General features: G+C 34.1%; 3 protein-coding genes and 1 pseudogene across 3 annotated transcripts in view; all 4 read right to left on the bottom strand.

The window, feature by feature from the left end:
- LOC125673012 (uncharacterized) overlaps nt 1-21,906 on the bottom strand; it is a 1,263,960-nt gene that overhangs the window by 276,407 nt on the left and 965,647 nt on the right. The gene's annotated exons all lie outside the window — the stretch shown is intronic.
- LOC130052939 (uncharacterized) overlaps nt 1-21,906 on the bottom strand; it is a 63,900-nt gene that overhangs the window by 27,214 nt on the left and 14,780 nt on the right. The window lies entirely within an intron of this gene.
- On the bottom strand, nt 8,727-10,017 carry LOC125675873 (uncharacterized). The gene is made up of 2 exons (XM_056159235.1): nt 9,837-10,017; nt 8,727-9,669 (listed from the first exon to the last, which is right to left on the bottom strand). Exons 1-2 carry the CDS (start codon nt 10,015-10,017, stop codon nt 8,828-8,830), a joined length of 1,023 nt encoding a protein of 340 aa, XP_056015210.1. The 3' UTR covers nt 8,727-8,827.
- Nucleotides 9,914-16,203, bottom strand: LOC130052945 (uncharacterized; annotated as a pseudogene).

Here is a 21,906-nt window from a genome sequence, read left to right as displayed (position 1 = left end):
TCTCTGGTAATGCCTAAGGGAGGCACTCCAACATTGTCATATTATAAGTAAATCTATCATTCATATGAAACGTAACCAGATTAAAACATATTAGGAATTGTAATTTTGTTTCAAAAATAAGAATTTACTTGTTTTAACAAAAGAGTGACTCGTAATTTTTTTGTCGATAAGCCCAACCTTTGCAGACCTGGATGGACATGCCGGGGGTTACTATGTCTTGGAAATCCTCTAATGTTGATCAGCGGCGGGAATTGTCTACTCATATGGATATCCAAGGAATTTCGAAAGAGGGGAGACAAATTCCCCCCCCCCGCCATCAGCCATTTTTACAGGGTGCTAAACCTGGAATTAATCTTAATTAATCACATCGTTTTTGTAAATTTGCTTTCTCTACATTCTTCACACACATACACACACACACACAGAGAGAGAGAGAGAGAGAGAGAGAGAGAGAGAGAGAGAGAGAGAGATATTTATTCTAGTGCGTTTCTACACGGTGATAGCAGGTGTACTGCATTTACTGTGATATGACAGTGCAGCGTTTTATTTAGGGTGTTTGATAATTTAACACAATAGGCAGTGGCGTAGCTGGGCTAAAAATAATGAGAGGCACCAAATAAATCCACCCCAAGCACATTTTGACTTGACAAGCAAAACAAATGATAAAAAATAGATAAAAACACACGTAGGATATCCTTCTGACACTCCAAAATCCTATTTCGCGAAGGGGAGGGGGCGACTTTACATTTCCCTTCTCACTCTTTTTTTTTTTACACTTTAGATAATTTGCTTGTATGCCATTTCCTACTGACTTCAATAATGAAGTTTCATGTATTTTCGTGTCTCCCGAAGAAAATTTTGAAGAAATCAAGATCCATGGCCTCTGGAGCGCTTCCGACTGTAATGACTCATTTTTTTTATTTGTGGGTACTAACTAACAATCCCAATCTGATAAAAATGAGATCCTCCATCTGCTCCTTTGTATTTATGTTGTAGAGACAATATGAAAACAAAGGAGCGGATCGGGGATCTTATTCTAGTCAGATTGTAAAAAAGTTTTACTTAAGGGGGGCACAACCATACTTCTTACCCCTTTGATAAGTGTGAGGATATGTGCCCCGGCTGTATCCTTCCCTACTCCCCTGTACTGTGTACGACATACTGCACTTTTGAACACTGCAATGGGGGGATCCCCTTCTAATATAAATGAGATCTAACTATTTTCACCGTAAGAACATTTTTCTTGTAACTAACAATTTTATGACGGTTTAAAACGTAACTCGGTCAAAAAAATGTAGTACGGAGAGAATAGGTTATGTAGATGCAAGAAATAATGCTTTGAGTGCTGAGAACCTGCATATCAAAATTGAGTATTTTTTTAACTGTGGTATATTCTCATTTGATCAATCTATGTTAATTTTGTGTTCAAAAAGTGAGGGGCACAAACACACTTGTGCCCCCCCCCTCTTCCAAAAGTGAGGGGGCACGTGCCCCGTTCCCTTGTCCTACACTCCTGACAGGCATAAATTATTCAGTGAAATGCTATAGTCTACCCAAATGTTATCGTTCGCATACCCACTGATACCTCTATCAACACTTAATCATTTTTCAAAATTCTTGAAAAACGATAATGATATCTAAATGATATAAGCTATTGACTTCAGCTGCAAACAATGAATGTCAATTCGTCAGTTTTAAGAAGATTTCACGCCTCTCTGTGAAACAAGAAGTATTGTATTTAGACGCAGCTCTTTTTTATGTGTGTGTTTGATTACACAAGGTCTATACACGTAAATAGAACACATTTTGAGAATGGAACTCCCCTTTTGAGAACTAAAATTTATGGTAGAACCTCTTTTTGAAAATTCCCCGGATCCGTCCCAGAAATATGCGGGGTTTTTTCAGTTGTAATTGGTCATGAAACCTACAATGGGTTTTCCTCAAATTTAATGAACTAGTTCTTACTTTTATTTTATTAACCGTGAAAAAAAAATACACATGGAATAAATTTGATAAGAGGAGTAGCAGGAACGATAACTCTGGGTAAATAATAACCTGAAAACCCATACCAACACCTTTAAAATCAAAAAATCTGCTAAGAAAGGGAGGGGGGTCATTTTGCTACGGGGGTAATTATTTTTCAGGTATGACACGCAAAATAATGACCCCTGGGTCTTCTTTCTACAAAATTATCCAATTTTTCTACGGCTAGGGGGTCACTTTTCGATGTCGACAAATGACCCCCGGTCATTATTCTATGGGAGTCAAAATTTGCCTTTACACCGGCCTTCCGCGTGCAGAGCGAACGCTAGATAACTTCTACATCACCGCAACGGTGATGATGAAAATGAATACTACATTCAGTCCTTTATTCATTTTACTTTTATAAAGATAAATGTAGCATTCATTTTCAAACTTTTTGAAAACAATGATGAAAATGAATATATGTACTACATTTATGTTTTATAAAAGTAAAATAGATAAAGCCTAGGACTGAATTTTCCATTCACATATTTAATAACTAGGGTAGCAGACAGTAAATGGGGATCTTTTACTGCCTCGCTAGTGAGCTAACTTTTCTAGTAATGTGGTAGAGTATCTCTCTTGACCATGCAAGTTTTGTATAATGCAACGAGGAATGTATCATGAAATGATTGATGAGTCTGATGTAAGTGTCATATGATTAAATACTCTTAATTACAACACCTTTTGCAAAGGGGTAAGCCGGCACAAATTTTGACTGTTAAAATTCTGCTCTAAAATCACGCCATCAATACATTTTTAATCATAAATTATGTTCAGCCCGTGTAGAATTGAAATTATGAAATACTTACTTTAGAATTCTATAATTTTCCTTCAATTTCTTCTAGTATTTACCCCCCCCCCTATTTCCCATTGATTCAACAAAACCTGTGGACTGACTTTTTCTAAAATATCAATTACCTATGAATACGATTTTTTGTTCACCAGGGGGATGCGTAAAAAAAACCATTGTCTTAATTAGTTATTATAATTACTTAAGTGTAATACATTATAGAGTTTTTGTCTTTATATCGTCAATTAATATCAATTTAATGAAAATTGATGTGAATAGACAAATTTATACAAGTTGAAAAAATAAAATCATATTTGAGGTATGGCGGTAAAACAATACTATTCGCTGGGTCCTTTTGCCGCATGAAATTTAATTTTTGATCATCTGTTTTTCTCAATTATATTCAAGTGATACAGTGAGAAAATTTTGTATAGTGTTATGTAAGGAAGGGCAATATGTAAAACTTATAAGGTACCAATTTTGATGCACCAATATATCACAAATTTGAACATCATAGAAAATATGCAAGTTCCTAATATTTTAGGAATTTAATACATGTAGTTGTAATTTACTACGAGAATAAGTCCAAAGAATATTATTAAGATATGCGTCCACTTTTTGTGTATTCATTGTCATAACATCAACAGCATGATGTAAACACCATGGCGTTATATAATTTTCATGCTGAAAAACAAAATTAAGTTTGAACGACTGCTAAACGAAAACTAGAAAATATATTGCTATGAAATAAACTGTTCAATAACATTACAGTCTTAGAGCGTCAACTGCGAAAGTCTCACTTTTTTTGGCAAGAGGGCCAATTTTAGTACTGTGCGGTTCTAGTTCTTTTGGCCTTCGCTGGGATGGGTGTTACTAAAACGCGGAACGGAAAACAGAATATAATTTAAGAAGTTTAATGATTAATGTAGCTAAGATTACACCAACTATTGGCAGACTTTGTTATGATTAAAATCAAAATTTTGGGAATTTGTTTACAAGCGTTAAAACCATATTATCTTAAAATTATGCATCATATATTGATTAAGCGAAGTTCAACGTTTGTAAAGGAATTTGCAATGCGTTTTACAACAATTTTAAAATGTCGGCATCGACAGATATTTTAGCGAGCAGCAACACCTATGGGTAGTAAAGCTTGAAGCAACTTTTAATGTCACCAGTCCAGCCAGACTGATGGAGTATAATTTCAACCAGTCTACAGAAAAATGTATTAGTCCAACAGAGTTTTCAAGATATAATTACATATATTTTGTTAATGTTATTAAAATGAAATTTAACTCAATATGCCTCAGACAATATTGTAACACTTGATTGTGGAATTTATATTTACGAATCAGATTCGTCTGATATCTACAGATCGAAGCATGTCAAATGTGTGTATAAGATTGTATAAGTATATTTTCCAAAATAATGCTTTAGAAAATTAACCAGTCCCATCGGAGTGACTAAAACAAATGTCAATCTGTCCGCCAGACGTTTACCCAGTCACAGACTGACGAACGGATGTTAATTTCGAGCCCTGGGTAGGGAATGGAAAGAACACACGTACTTTATATGCCCATCTCCCCGGTGGCACAACGTCATTAACGCACATTTACATGTAGATTTAAACATAATACCGTGTATGTGCACTGTATATTTACAACAGGGAGTGTGATGTGTGTATAACAACGACAATTCATGATCTTATTAAGTCAGCAAGTTAAACATTTTGTGTTTGATTTATTATCTTTTTTTAAAAGTAGCAAAGACTTAGCGACCGCAGCACTCCAAGGAGGACTTCTAGCAGTTTATTTCTCAACTGAATAGTTGTATCTTAATATTTAGATTAATAATAAGATGACCTTTTAATTCCATTCAAACATAAATTGTCTTTCAGTCCTTTAGCTATTTCATATCTAAGAATTCCTCATACTATGGATCGTAAACTTCACCGTAGTTTCCATTGGTTCTATTTCAATCTTTCATTCCCGCTGTGTGTCTTCGAGTTCAACACTAATCCGCAGTATGTCGGTAAATGTACGAACTTTCCCATAATTTCATCCCACAGCGGACTCGTTCACTATAAAATTTGGTGTGATACATAAACACATATATGTGTATTATACCAGGTGTAGAACTAAATTACGAATAAAAGCAAGTTCGATTTAAGAAGACTATGTTAGGGGGAATTGTTGAAAAACATTATTTTATCTTATACAATGTTGTTTTCGGGAAGGGGGAGGGGGTATTCATTAGGTATACAATTTGAAAATTCAAGTTTTTTCACATCTTCGCTAGCCAAGGGTGACGATACACGGTGTTCCTCTTTCACCCTTGGCAGATATAGCCGCCGAAATGAAAACTTTAAGTAGCGCCATCTGACGTCCTAAAATAGTTACGTCCCTTGAATCTATAAATTCTTCCTCCAATGAAAATCGCTGTAACATAAGTATGCGAAAACTGACGTCAGAAAGAATGGCTGCCTCCATAGATCAACAAACTAATGCCATTTGTGATCGATTTAAAATCCAATCGCTAACAGAAAAACAATACAAAACTATAACGGCTATAGAAAATGGAAAAGACGTGTTTACGAGCACCAAAACCGGTAGTGGAAAATCGCTAAGCTACGAATACTTCCCAGTCCTGCACCCAGGAAAATGCGTGTTGATCATAGCCCCCCTGATTAGTATTATGAAAGAGCAGTGCGAAAAATTGCAAAATCTGGGCTTTAAGGCGTCATACATTGGAAAAGACTTACAAGATACAGATTTACTTGAACAGGGCTTGTATGATTTTGTGTTTGGAAGCCCCGAGGTCTTCCTCAATAACAGCAAGTGGAGAACTATGTTGAAGTCGGACATCTACCAGATTAAGTTGCAGTTAATAGCAGTTGATGAAGCTCATACGGTTACACAATGGTATGTTTATTAAGCTAGAATTAATTGACCTTTTCTTAATGATGTATGATACTGAAATTGATCAAAATATATCCCCCACCCTATTTTTTTGGATTGAAAGAACTTTATATATATTTCTAGTGATTTTAAATTATCGTTCACACCCTCCTAAATACAGTATGTGTGAATATTATCCATATAGAAAGTTGTTTACATTTGGAAATAGACAAGTGGGCAATTACTTTGAAATGTAATGCATATGGAATTTTACAATTACAAGTATCACCATTTTTCATTTAGAAATGTAATTAATTAAATCATAACTATTTTGCTAAAAAATGAATTAGTAAATACAGAACACATTACAATGAACATAAATTACAGTGGAATTTCAAGAGTACAATTTATTTGCAGGCAACTTTTTTTAAAAGTCAGATTGAAAGTAAATACATGTATATAATTACAGGTTACCATTTTACATGTCAGCTGTATTTCATTAGATTTTTTGAAAAGGACAGTTCTGGTCTAAAAACTTTGCCAGAAATACTTTATTTTTAATGAGTATGATCAGAGCTATGTGGAATGTACAGCTGACACTTACTTATACTTGTGGTTATGTTTGGAACTACATGCATCTGATTTCCTTATTTAAATTCACTTTTACCCTGTTTACCTAGCTTCCGTGAAATGATTAATTTTATTATTGACAGTTTATTTCCAAAAAATTTGCAATAAATAAATCAATAGGAGCATTTGTCAATCAACATTGAATAAACTCACACACAGAGTACAAAGTCTGTGATTTCAAGAATGTATTTTAAATTTTAAAAAAAATCATATTTAATATGAAATAAAACATTATTGAAAAGTAATGGTCATTACTGGCATTTGAATGAAAGTAATGCATTACATTCTGAATCATTGCAATTACTTTTAACTGATATATGGGTCCATTATACCTCATTACTTTAAAAAATGCATAACCAGGTCTGTTTGTAAATTCAATGTTCTTGTTCTTTTTCTGTGTTTTAGGGGAGAGGGAGACAAGGAAGAGGAGCCCTTCAGAGAGGCATTTGCTCACATTGGAGAATTGAGATCACTGTGCCCCAATGCATCTTTACTTGCCCTTACTGCAACATCTGGGCCAAGTCAACGAAGGAAAATTATGAAAATGTTATGTTTTAGTGTAAACTCTGAAGTTATATTAGATTCACCAGATCGAGAAAATATTAAGTTAACATCATTGTGTATTCCAAATTCAGATAATTTAGAAAAAGTATTCCATTGGTTGATTGATATATCGAAGACCCAAAAGGCAAAAGCTGAGCGACACATTATTTTTTGTGAAAGTATTGCAGATGTTTCCAAGATCTACACAACATTTGTTAAACATTTTGGCAATGACTGTCAACATTTTGAAATGTTTCATAGTAAAACAGATGAGAAAGTGAAAGAAATCATTTCGAAGGACATGAACGTAGATGGTAATATCCGGGTGCTGATCTGTACAAATGCGGCTGGCATGGGGGTGAATTTCCACAATGTACACCATGTTATCCATTACAAACTACCTAGGAAATTGGATACATTTGTTCAGCAGATGGGGAGAGTAGGACGTGATGGACAGTTCTCAGATGAACTGATATTGTATAACACAAATAATAATCACCTTAAAAAAGTGGAAATTGAGATGGTACGTTTGGCTAAAGATGACAGTAAATGTAGACATGAAATCCTTTGTGAAGCCTATCTATTACCTAGCAAGAAAATATTACCATTACACGACTGCTGTGATGTCTGTGAAAGTAAATGCGAGTGTAAAAGTGATCTTTGTCCTCGAACACATGAAGGTGTAAGGATAAAAAATGAAGACAATTCATCATCAGACCTTGAGGATGAAATGACAAGATTTGTTAATGACAGAGAGAAACAACTAATTCATGATAAACTACTGTTCTATAAATCACAAATGTCCACTGCTGATTGTATTGTGAAATTTGAAGTACTACATGGACTGACAAATGAAGTTATTCAAAAGATAGTAACAAACAGTAATTCAATATTTACACCTGATGATGTAATGAGAAAATATCCAATTTGGTCAATGGATACTGCTACTGCCGTTAGTGAAATTATTTCCGATGTTGTTGGTGATTTGGATATGTATAATTTAGCCGAAGACTCTGAAGTAGAGTCTGATTGATGTATTAAATAAATATGCATATCAAATAAATCTTGTGAACTTGGTTTATAATTGTTGAATTTAATATTTCACCTTTAACCCTTTACATGACAAAGGACAAATCCATGAAATCTACAATCATTCCTATAATACTGCACAAATTCCATTCACTGAAAGCCTTTTAAAATATAAGATGTAGTTTCCTTTTTGTATGCTAATCTGCCCAGTTATTGTTTACAGAGGTGTGATCAAGTCATGTAAAGGGTTATTAAGGAGGAAAACAGTCTACACTGAAATGTCAATTGATTTCATGCATACTGTGGTATTTGAGTCTTGTCGTATTTTCACCCATTGACAATTAACATTTCCAGCCAGTTTTAAATATATTGAAAATCAAATTTCTCCATATTAAACATATGTACTAGTTTAGAATCCCCCCCTTTTAAAATTTGTTCTTTGAGAGGTCAAAAAGGGTGAAAATAAAACCAAGGCAAAAAGTTTCCCGTCAACTCTACAGTACTACATTGGCAAGGATTTAACAAAAATTACTGCATCATGAACATTACGGGGCTCTTAAAATTTGGATTGCTTGTTCCCACTTCAAAATGCTTTGCACACTTTTTTCCTAAAGGATCATGTCAATAATTCCAAATTGATGGATAATAAACTCAGAAAATCCAACATGTCCTGAATGCTTGTCCAAGTTGAATCCAAATTTCCTTAAAATATTGCTACTTTAATTTCCTAGTTCTAATTATATATTTTTAATATCTTTAGTGCCAGAGCCCTGCTTTGTTTTGTTAAAAAATAAATCACAATCTAATTAGATTATCTTTTACATTTACTGTATGATTTCAACATATAAAGCAGTTTCTGATTAAAAATGTCTTGGTACATCAAATTTAATGGTTTTGCTCCTTCATAATCTTTCTATACAAGCTCATATGATAATGCTTCTTTTTGGCTTTGAATCCATTTATGCAAGTCTACAACTTTAACCCTTGAGAATAAGTCCTGAAAGGAAGAAAAGGCGTTGAATTGCCTTCCAGGCAAATAGTCAAATATTTCAGCTTTCTTCAATTCATCAATCATCAATTCTACATCGACCTTTTTTGATGTCTCAGTCCGCGATGTCCCTTTAGGCGTCATTTTGACCTCTTGCATCATATTGCACTTGATTTGATCTTGGATCTGAAGTGATAGGGCTGCCTTTCTTGCACTTTCATAAGTAATATTTGCTCCTTGTGTGCGCACTTTTTCTTTTAATCTGTGGACCATGATTTCGACCAAATTGTCGTTTGGTATGTTGTGTCTGTTGCCACCAGAAAGATTTGCTGTACAGTTCCACTTATATTCATAAGCATCTCTGGGACTAAGTATGCAATGGTAATAGGCTAAGAAGCGAAACAACCAGATCTGATATTTTGTGTGATGAGTTAGACCTGAAAGTAGCATTTGGAACTTGGCATTGGCCATTATCCTGTCACCATCACCCATACAATATCCATCATTGGTGTCTTTCAGCAATAGCAAACATTTCATCAATGAAGCTCTGTATAGACCAATCCGATCAGGTTTCTCCTCTCCTGCATCATTCTCACTAAAATCCCACAAATGTTTCTCTTTCAGGTGTCTCTTTAGATGACCTACTTTTTTATATTCCTTTCCACAAGAGATACAGATATATTTCTGTAATTCATAGTCAAACATGTCTCGGATTTGTTGACTTTTGACATCTAGTTCTTGAACTTTCTCTGACAATCGATCACAATCTACCGAAATATGGAAAACAACCCATGTGAAAAGATTTTAAATGCTTAGAATATGTAGTACATAAAAATTAACTACAACATGTACATGTTAAAATACTCATAATTATCTAACAGTATTTCACATCAATCTGGTCAAGGATTGCTTTATCTTCTAAGTAATATCTTACCATCACTAAGGTTTACATATCTATCAAGTATATCCTTGGCAATCTGACGAATAAACTTGATATTGTCTTCTGCAGATTGGGTCTCAAAAATCTCTTGTTTTCGGTTCGGTTCAGAATCCAAATTCTCCATGTCCAGAAGATGTAGGCATGCTCCTGCGGTGAAGGCATCCAAGCAGTCCATCAGAAATGCATAGTGAGCTCTAATACAAAAATAAAAAATCAGTAAATCTATAAAAAAAAAATAATAGAAATGTCTTAGTGAGCAGGCAAGGCACACCCACCCACCCACTTTTCCTGGTGTTCCTAGAAACCTCACCAAACACACTAGCATTTTTTTTTCAAGCAGAGTGGTCCTTTGTGAAATTTTTTCCCTTCTTTAATTTCAACATGCATAATTATAATGATATTTTTGCACACACTTAAAAAAAACCCATTGTTTATTATTCATCAAATTATAGTTGGTATTGCTACTGATAGGGTCAGTTTGTATGGTTTTTATGTCTTTTTTAAATTTAAAGTATTAGTGTGTTGAAAAGCATCTAATAAGTAATGCACTTCTAGCTATTAACTTATTTCCATGTCGATGTACATGAAATTAATACAAAGTTATTGATACCTGTACTTCTGAATGACTTCATCGCCACCATGGACATCTATTCTGTGAACAACATTTCGCAGCTGACTTAAAGTACCTACTTCCCCAGCAGAAGTCAACTTGTAAAATTGCTGATACACGAGCTGAAATGTTACAAAAATGAGTAAGATGATGCAATTATTGTTCAGAAATATTTTTAATTGAATTGGTTACTCAAATTTACTTTTGCATAAACATTACAAGAGGTATGGATAAATTATAGACAATGATCAAGTTATTATATATATATATGGTTTTAAGTAGAAAAAAGCATATAATGAAGTTTTATAAACCTTAAATAACTGCTTTTTACTGTATATGGCACCTTTCAAAAGGTTAGCGATCAGATGAGAATAAAAATTAGTAAGAACATTGAACATAGATAAACAAATCAAAGATACTTAAATTGGGATTACTTTATGATTATAATTGTAAATTCATTCAAAGCATGTTTGCTATAATTGTGTTTTACTACATGGCAACTTTTGAAAAGGTTAGTGATAAGAAAAAAATAAAAGTTAGTTGCAACATTTGAACATATAAACAAATAAAAGATCCTAATATGGGATTGGGACATCTCCATTATGTGAAATACTTCCTTTCCATTTAATCTTGGGTGATTTAAAAAAAATTGAAAGTTGCTTGTATGTTCATACATTTTTCAGTTGTATAGATAGACAGTATCCCATTCCCCTTTCAATAAATGCTCTAAAATGCAACATTCAATAATTGAACATTTTGAAACATAACAGATAAAGAAATACTCCATATCCTCAAGACTAAGTCAGGGCTGTGACTGAATTCCTCACAAATCGGAGGAAAACTGGTCAAAAATGAAGAAAAACACCTCAACCTACTGGTAAAATATCATTTTCTGTCACTTTAGGTCAAACCCAGAGTGTTTTATTTTCTCGGAAATTGAGCCAATCAAAAGATTTCAACTTTAAAGAGGAAAAAATCACACCACTGTTAAGTAGTTGTGAATACTAGGAGCTAAAACCGTAATTATTCCAGGGTTGGGCGGTTAGAACCCCATGTTTTAACCGTCCCTGTCAATACTCCCAAAGTGGTCAATATCGGTCATTTCAGATTCTAACTTTCCATTTTCCTATTCTTTTGCAAATTTCTTGTAAAGATAATATAAATCATTTCAATATTAAGTTACAAATTTTAGAAATTAATATGCAAATCTGGTATTGTTTAATTTCTGATTGTGTAATTTATAATACATGTATATATAGAGGGGGTAAATACAATTATGGTCTTTTTCAAAATTTTGAATTACAAGAAAATAGCAGTTATGCTATTAAAACTCAGGTACTGGGCTTCAAGATATAAAGACTACCAGTAATTATTGACTGCTATTGTTATAAAAAAAAACACCAACAACATGTATCGCAATAGCTACATGTACAGACCACCCTCTGTGCAGATGTCACTCCACATGAGATCTATTGTTAAAGTTTGATTGACAGGTGGCCTACCATTGATCACAGTAAAATTGGGGGGTGGGGATGTTAACTTAAAATTCAGTGTTTAAGAATAACAAGTAACTGGACATTGAATAAACACAGTGATTTAGTATGAATTGGGGACAGTGCTGTAGATAAACAATGTATTGCAATGCACAGAGCAGGAAATTTACCTGACCACAGGAAACAAGAGTTCACAGATGTGTTAATGCATACTCTGGGACCAGAGATGACCAGTGTGCATGTTCATGTTATGAAAATATAACCAACCTATCCCCTCAAATGTTTATTTAACAGCTAAAATGAAGATTAGAAACAACAGGTAGTTCTTGTTAAACTGAGAAAGTTTAACAGAAATAGAAAACACTTATATTATAAACTGATAGTGCATGTTATGAATTACAGTAATTACCATAATGGCCACTTAAACATTTATAATATAAACCAATAACACAGGTTATAATGACCAAACAATTTTCAATCAACCTGTATTAACCAGCTTTAACCAGTATTGATCACCAGCCCTGTCAATACTCATATTGACCACTTTTTTGCCAACCCTGAATTATTCTGATGAAAGAAACGTACACTTTCTTTGTTTTGACCAACTAAAATCAAGATATCTAGAAAAAAATCTTAACTCAAGAAATTGATGTGGAATTTCTCTTCTTAAAAACAGTTAAAAACCAGAGGGGTCCCTAAGATGACACAGACTACCAAATCTTCCATGTGTAAGGTCAATAAAATAAATGCTTATGGAGTTATTTAGATCAAATTTTTATTACACAAATATGGCATGGTAAACTGTGAGACCTAAGAGACCATGAAACTCAACGAAACAGAAATAAAATACCTATAACTCCATGAACAGCAACAAACATAACTACTCAGCTATTACCAAACACAGATTCATCATACGATGCAACCCTTCTGGTCTGTGAATAACACCTGCCAGCTGATCAAACTCGGATCTGCCATTCAGCATTGCTAACTGAGCACTGTAGGCTCGTTCGTTTGTCAACACATCGCCCCCAAATACCTTCTTCTTGATAACCTTGGGGTTTTCTTCCTGAGTGTGTGCAATATATTTTGCATGGATGTGTTCCAGAATTGTTATCATGTCCTCGCTCTTATTCTCACTTTTGTCCAATAAATCCAGAACCACAAAATCAGACTTTCTAGACATTTCATCAAGATGAGGGTGATGAATAACATCTGGCAGGTATGGAGCATACTTTTTGAAACATTCTACATACTTGACAATTATTTTCATAATATGAAATAGACAATTCTCCTCTAAAAACTCGCAATCAGAACGACTTGGAACAAAAACACCATTATTAACAGCACTGATGGATACAGATGGGGACTGATTACTTAAACCATTGTCAGTAATACGCTTCTGTAAACCTATCATTAAGAACCAATGCAGACTCTTTCTCTGTTTTTCTTTGCTCATGTTTGATGGGCTTTTAGAAATGTCAACATTATCCCCGATTATATCTGAAGTGTTCAGATCATCAGTACCTAAAGTTTCCAGTGCCTTTTTTTCATTGATGACTGTCGAGTTGATGTGCTCAGTCTGGTACTCTGCTAGATCTGCCTTCTTCTTAGTTGCTGCTGAGGAGGACACACTCAGTCCCATTTTTTGGAACAAGGAAATGCACTGTAATAAGAATCTGATCAATAAAATTTGCTTTAATATTACAATTACTACTATCATGAACCACATAATGTGAAATTTTAAAATGTATAATGATATCAAACACTGCATGGCACCCGTGATCTTAACATTCTACTTGATATAAATGTATGCTAATCATGTGGAAGTTGATGGTCATTAGGGGTAAGATCAAAGTCTGATAAAAATCTAAATTCAAATAGCTAGGGGGAGGGAGGGTAAAAACTCCCGTAAGTTTCTGTTATCCAATAGCGATTACACTTTTAATAGTGGAAAGAAAAAAAAACAACAATTGTTGACACATGATAATATTACATTTCAATGACCATTAAATAGTTTCAATTAACACTTGCATTTGTGAATAACCAGTAGAAAAGGTATACAGACTGTTACCTGTATTTATACTCTTGTATGTTTTTTTTTTCCATTCAGTTTCTACATTCATCATATTTAGATTTTAGGGGGGGGGGGGGGGCTTAGAGAAAATTATGTAAATTTAGTTTTTGTCGGACATTGAACTTTTGATCTCGTCCCTTTTAAAAGTGAGTACATTCAATGAAATGTTGACATCTGAACAAACAATAGATTGATTGAATATTGTTTAACGTCCCTCTCGAGAATTATTTCACTCATAGGGAGACGTCACTACTGCCGGTGAAAGGCGGCAAAATTTATGCCTATGCTCAGCACTTATGGCCATTGAACTTGAAGGGATCTTTATCGTGTCACACCTGCTGTGACACTAACAATAGAAAATTAGAAATAGAGGCTTGTTTTGATAAGGAGTATATAGTACATATCAAAACAGGAACAGAGACAAAACACTATTATCTAGCTGCAAGTTCTAAATATCTATAAGAAAATTCCAGTTCCTAATTATCCTTTCCAGATATATAAGTAAATTATCTTGAAAAATTCAGATCATACGGGATTCAATTTGAAATTTTACCTCATCTGTTGTCCCACTGTGATCCAAAATTTGAGCAACAATGTGATGTAGTGCAGACATATGCATATTTTTGTTTCTCGTAATAATGGCTGTGGTTACTGCTATTCCAACGTGGGAATCTTTGAGAGAATGCGACAGAGTTTTGTATAATATGGGAGCATGTAACTGTATCTCAAAAAGTAATCTGTCAAATTTGAAATTAGATAAGTTGTCACACTTTGTACTTCTTAAGCAGCAATTTGCCTTTTTGGATACCAACTTTGTAATGTCTTTTTTTTATGTCACTGATAACGCAGCTAATGAATTCCTCTTTCAGAAAAGAGTTATATGCTATCATTGCTATCTTTCGTTTAGGCTGTCCATTTGATATGGCTTTGACAACTCGTTTTAGTTCAGCATCCTTCACAAGTCTAGATTTGATCTGTTTTCCAGTGTTGAACAACACCTACAAATATATGCAAGTTGAATTTTAAAACAGCCATATGATATACAAATTGTTACACATGTATATCAATCATATGATAACCAAACAAGAATGAACCATCAATTATTTCCATTAAAAGGCATCAGATGCTCAGAATCTTTGAATAATGTGCAGCATTTCAATAACAGAAACACTTAATAACCCATACTCAAAAGATTTATCAAAGTTTAAAACTACATTGAACTTTACATCATTAGACTTATTTAATACATGTCTATTTCTACTTATTAATGGCATACACAAAATTACACATTCACCTTAATTTTACTGGGTGTAAAAAGTTTAATACATGGCTTTCGCTTGGGTTTATCTGGAGTCTTTGCAGAAACTGTTAAATTAAATTAAAATATCATCCAGGTAAGCATGTTCATTATTTTCATCATCCACTCCAAACCAACTGAATAATTCCAAATTCTAAGAACATATAAAATATATTGTATTTACTTTCAACATGTTGAAATTGTTTATATAACAAACAAACAAATAACAATGTATATTGACAAAATTAATGTGCATTATCATGCTGTCATATCATTGTGAAATGATTATATTCACCTGGTTTACTTTTCTTTATTTTCCTTGGAGTTGGTGACAGTCCAACTCCCTGCCTACTTCTCTTTGACTCCAAGTTGGAATCATCTGAGATTACATTCTCTATTGGTGTCAGCGTGTCCTCGTTTCTCAATGATAATTCGATCATGGTAGCGGTCGCACTTACATTACCCAACGTCAGATTTTGACGAAACGATTTAATTACTTCTCCTTTCTCCTTTCTCAAATCTTCCATCTTGTGCAATAAGTCATAGTCAATTTTATACAACTTCCGTAATTTTGAATAGCATTGACTACACACATACGAGCCGTCATTTGGAGATGGGATTGATCCCAACACTTCACATAACTGTTGAGTGAATTCAAACGTTGAGGAAAAAATTGTTCTCCTTGATTTCTTGTCAAGAATGGCCCGACACGTTCTGCATGTGGGCGCATCCATTTTGTTTGATTTATCATGGATTTTCATTGGTTGAAATTTTCGAAACTAAAATACGCAAAATGAATCGATGCAAATTTTGAAAAAAACTAACAGCATCTCTTGAAATATTCATTTAAAAAGTGGGTCGTCGATAATCAATCATATCATAATCATTTCACACTAAATCATACCAAATTTATTAGTTTCTTTTTATAATTTTTATATAAGAATTGATTTATGTGTAAAGCGTCTATTAGTAAAATCCGTGCGAAAGCCAAGTCGCGCAGCCAATCAGATGGCTTCTTCAAAGTTTTCATTTCGGCGGCTATATCTGCCAAGGGTGAAAGAGGAACACCGTGTATCGTCACCCTTGGCTAGCGAAGATGGTTTTTTCAGTATGGTGATATTTTTTTTTATTGATATTTTACACGGTAAGTTAATGATTTTGATTGATTGTATCTTGTTTCGTGTCTCTCTAGAGAATGTTTCACTCATATGGAGACGTCACCAAGACCGGTGAAGGGCTTCAAATTAGTCCTTTACTCAGCGCTTACGGCCGAGGGTTCTTTAGCGTGCCACACCTACTGTGACACAGGACATCCGTTTTAAGGTCATCTCCGAGTATTCGTGTTATTCACACCTTATGCCGAACGTTTCGAGACTTAATCCTGTCGCGGCTGGGATTCGAACCCCGACCTTCCGTATGTGGAGCGAACGTCCTAAACTCTAGACCACCGCGGCGGTTAGTTAATGATTTTAAAATGCATATGTACTAGTATGAAGTATGTGAACCAGTGGATTCTCTGGATGACTTCCCGCTCTCTGTGTGTAATTTCTGTTTCCCTTGTTCATAATAAACCTTTTATTTTGCAAATTGCTGACCTCATAACATTATTGCATATAATATTTCCGTTTCGTTTTCCCTTCCGCGTTTTAGCAACACCCTTTGTTCGTCGCTTACGGCCATTGAGCAGTGAGAGTTCTTTAGCGTGCCACACCTACTGTGACGCGTAACATTCGTTTTTAAGGTCATATACGAGGACCCGTGACATTCACATCTAATGCCGAGTGTTTTGAGATGGAACTGTTGTTAGGGCCTACCTGTTTTAACGACTTGGGTCTGTCGCGTTCAGGATTCGAATCCCGACCTTCTGCGTGCGGGATGAACGCTCTAACCTTTAGGCCACCGCGGCGGTGCTACGCTGTATTTAACAAACTGTCACATACCGTGCTGCGGATGGCAACGGTGTATACCAATTCGTTACATATTACCGTGCGGGGACTGCACCTTTTTAGGGGGTGACTCTGGGAAAAAATCAAAGTCTGGTAAATTCCATTTAATCATGGTGTTTGTGAGTGGATATATGAGTGTGACAACCATGTAAATCCACGTTTGAAGCAGTGATTCCCACAGCAGCTTCTAAAGGGTAGGGAAATTTAGTACCCCAGAAAGGGGCAGAAGGGAACCCTCGCTTGGTTCGAGGCTTAAAACACCACGTCCTCACAAGTCAAGGTTTTGTGATTTGGAACTGTATTTTGATCATGAAAATGCTCAATGCACTCTTCAAAAAGTTGTACAATTATAAAACAAAGTAACAAATCACATAAATAAATAATTCTTTTTAATCTGTTACCATGGAAACAAAGCCTGGTGGTTAGTAATTTTATATGGTTTCTTAAATGTTTATGGTCCAAATATTATGTTTGAAGTGAAATTTTTCTGATATAAACCTTGTAAAACTACTCAATATACATTTCTGTTGCCATGGCAACCAATTTAAATTTTATTAAAGACATAAAAAAATGCTTTTTTGTGTTTTAAAATAAATTTTTTCTACCAACTAGAATTAAAGATTATCTTATAGATAATATATATTTTTTTAAATTCTACCATCTTTTTATCCTATAAGTTTTTATAACACTGGTATTCTCGTTTGTACAAAGATCCTGTAAATGTAAAACATCAACAACAACAACAACAAAAAAGAAATTAAGCTCATTTGGTCACCCCCCCCCCAAAAAAAACCAAACAAACAAAAAAAAAAAAAAAAACGACACGGGCGATTTTTGAAAAAAGTCAATTTTCAAAAGATATATTAATACTGAGCATACTGATATGCTACATGTCAAAATGTCGCAAACCTTACCCAAGTTATTTTTTACTGAAAAAGTCATTTGAAAGTTTAATTGAAGCTGCGCGATGTTTCGGGAATGTCTCTGCCTTGTTTTGAAATATTGCACAGAGTCAGTTGACACCAAAATCATGGTTAATTGATATGGATTAATTTATATTCTACCCGTATATATTTAAATTTTATTTTGATTTTTGATACGGTAAAAGTCTCGTTACATGATCTCTGCGAAATTGAGTTGTCTCTCTTGTTTATCTGATTTAGATATCGCTAATTATAGATTTTGACGTATCAGAATAATTTTAAAAATCTTTCAGATATTATTAAGAATGTTATTTCCATAGATGAATACTTCATGTTCGTGTTTTAAAAATGAATTTCCAAGTATTTTTGTATGCAAAATGGCCGGGGAATTAATACACGAATTGATGATAAAACGGACATCTCTCTTGTGATAAAAGCAGTGAAGGAATGGTATGCCACGAAATGACATGGGTTTCAAATGACTTTTCTCAAACTGCTTATAACTACCCCTTCATACTTCTTGAGGTACACAAAAGCGCGCGCCAATCCACGCATCTAGCTAGCTAGGTTCACTTCAGTCGTGTACCGATTCTAAGCGGTTCACCGTAAAAGCAAAACGATATTAATGCATATATATAGTGATGAAAAGGAAACGGTCACCTTTTTATCAAATTGTAAATATTATCACAATATTCAGAACTTAATCTTGTGCCAGTTTTCAGTAAACGGATGCATGTCAGAATTAGCCTCGGAAAGAGTTTTTTTTACTCATATAAATCCATTGTAAACGTATCTGGAATAGAAATAGGATTTTAATATTTTTTAAAGCGAATATCATACCGAACGAATTTCGCAAGGTTGAAGTGGTATACACTTTTTTTTTAAAATGATACAGTGTACCATACTTAGACAGTTTCTACGGATGTTTACCGTTATCACGTGCTTCCAATTATCGGATTAGACACAAGTGATCAATTACGATCTGTTCAATTTACCTGGTCAAATACTGCATCCGGCAAATAAAACGAACTTGACAAAAGAAACAGACATTTCTAATTGGGTACAAAAAGGGGAATTTTTGTGTTGTTGTTAATGGCAAAAGGGCGGCGATTTCATTCTTACCTTATTTAATGAGAAGATAAATCTGCAGTTTTAACGACAGTCATTACATCACCTCCAAATTATTCTTGGTGACATATTTTTGGTATATATAATTTAAGTCTGTGTGCCTGTGTTTTGTCTATCAATATATATGTCTGTCTGTTTCTGTCTATCAGTATGTCTCTCTATCTGTGATTTAGTCTGTTTGTCTGATTTTTGTCTATCAGTCTTTCAGTGTTTTGTCTATCAGTATATCTGTGTTTTGTTTATCATTATATCTGTGATTTGTCTGTCAGTTTGTATGTATTTTGTCTATCAGTATGTCAGTGTTTTGTCTATCAGTATGTCAGTGTCTTGTCTATCAGTATGTCTGTGTTTTGTCTCCCAATCTGTCAATCAGTATGTCTATCTGTGTTTTGTTTGTGCTTTGACTCTCAGTATGACTGTGTTTTATCTATGAGTATTTCTCTGGTTTGTATATCGGTATGCCTGTGTTTTTCTATCAGTATGTCTGTCTGTGTTTTCTTTCAGTATGTAGGTACTTTGATTATTAGGATAGATGTGTTTTGTCTATCAGTATATCCGTGTTGTGTTTATCAGTATGCCATTATGTTGGTTTTTGTCTATCAGTATGTCTGTCTGTCTGTGTTGTGCTTATCAGTATGCCATTATGTTGGTTTTTGTCTTTAAGTATGTCTGTCTATCTGTGTTGTGTTTATCAGTATGTCATTATGTTGGTTTTTGTCTTTAAGTATGTCTGTCTATCTGTGTTGTGCTTATCAGTATGCCATTATGTTGGTTTTTGTCTTTAAGTATGTCTGTCTATCTGTGTTGTGTTTATCAGTATGTCATTCTGTTGGTTTTTGTCTTTAAGTATGTCTGTCTATCTGTGTTGTGTTTATCAGTATGTCATTCTGTTGGTTTTTGTCTTTAAGTATGTCTGTCTATCTGTGTTGTGTTTATCAGTATGTCATTATGTTGGTTTTTGTCTTTAAGTATGTCTGTCTATCTGTGTTGTGTTTATCAGTATGTCATTCTGTTGGTTTTTGTCTTTAAGTATGTCTGTCTATCTGTGTTGTGTTTATCAGTATGTCATTCTGTTGGTTTTTGTCTTTAAGTATGTCTGTCTATCTGTGTTGTGTTTATCAGTATGTCATTCTGTTGGTTTTTGTCTTTAAGTATGTCTGTCTATCTGTGTTGTGTTTATCAGTATGTCATTATGTTGGTTTTTGTCTTTAAGTATGTCTGTCTATCTGTGTTGTGTTTATCAGTATGCCATTATGTTGGTTTTTGTCTATCAGTATGTCTGTCTGTCTGTGTTGTGTTTATCAGTATGCCATTATGTTGGTTTTTTGTCTATCAATATGTATCTCTGTTTTGTTGTGCTTTGACTATCAGTATGACTATTTTATCTATGAGTATTTCTCTGTTCTGACTATCAGTATGACTATTTTATCTATGAGTATTTCTCTGTTCTTTCTATCGGTATGCCTGTGTTTTGTCTATCAGTATATCAGTCATTCTGTTTGTGTTTTGTCTATTGGTATGCCTGTGTTTTGTCTATCAGTATATCTGTCTATCTGTGGGTTTTGTCTCTCTCAGTATGTCCGTCTGTCTCTCTTTGTCTTTTATCTATCAATCTGTCCCTGTTTTATCTATCCGTATGGCTGTATATTGTATTTCAGTATATCTGTCTATCTGTGTTTTTTTCTCTATCAGTATGTCCGTCTGTCTGTCTTTGTCTGTCTTTTGTCTGTCAATCTGTCCCTGTTTTATCTATCCGTATGGCTGTATATTTCAGTATATTTGTGTTTTGTAAATCAGTATGCATATCTGTTGTGTCTCTCAGTATGTATGTCTTTTGTCTATCAGTATGTCTGTGTTTGTACATCAATATGTCTGTCTGTGTTTTGTCTATCAGTATGTCTGTGTTTTGTATATAAGTATTTTGTGTTTTGTCTATCAGTATGTCTATGTTTTGTATATAAGTATTTTGTGTTTTGTCTATCAGTATGTCTGTGTTTTGTATATAAGTATTTTGTGTTTTGTCTATCAGTATGTCTGTGTTTTGTATATAATTCCAATGTTAGTTATTACAATTGTTTTGATTGGACAAAAATAAATCTAAACAAGAATTTACACATCAATAAATCCTAAAAACGCTATGTATACATACGCGCTTGAAAACAAACAACATAGTGCGGGGAAAGTATTCAAATTATTAAAGTTGATAATACACGGAACGAATTGGAATTATAAGAATCAAACATTCTTTTTGAAGAATTTATCGATGTGCAAACTCTGGACATTTTACTCACAAACTTAACATAGAAGTGCTTCGCACTTTTATTCAGTTTGTGAGTAAAATGTCCAGAGTTTACACATCGATAAATTCTTCAAAAAGAATGTTTAATCCTATAATAAGTATTTTGTGTTTTGTCTATCAGTGTGTCTGTGTTTTATTTATCAGTATGTCTGTATTTTGTCTATCAGTATGTCTGTGTTTTGTCTATCACTATGTCTGTGTTTTGTCTATCAGAATGTCTGTGTTTTGTCTATCACAATGTCTGTGTTTTGTCTATCAGTGTGTTTGTGTTTTGTCTATCAGTGTGTCTGTGGA

This window comes from Ostrea edulis, chromosome 3 (assembly GCF_947568905.1).
Source record: "Ostrea edulis chromosome 3, xbOstEdul1.1, whole genome shotgun sequence".
NCBI lineage: Eukaryota > Metazoa > Mollusca > Bivalvia > Ostreida > Ostreidae > Ostrea > Ostrea edulis.
The sequence above is the reverse complement of the archived record's forward strand: the minus strand, read 5'-3'. Positions and strand labels throughout refer to the sequence as shown.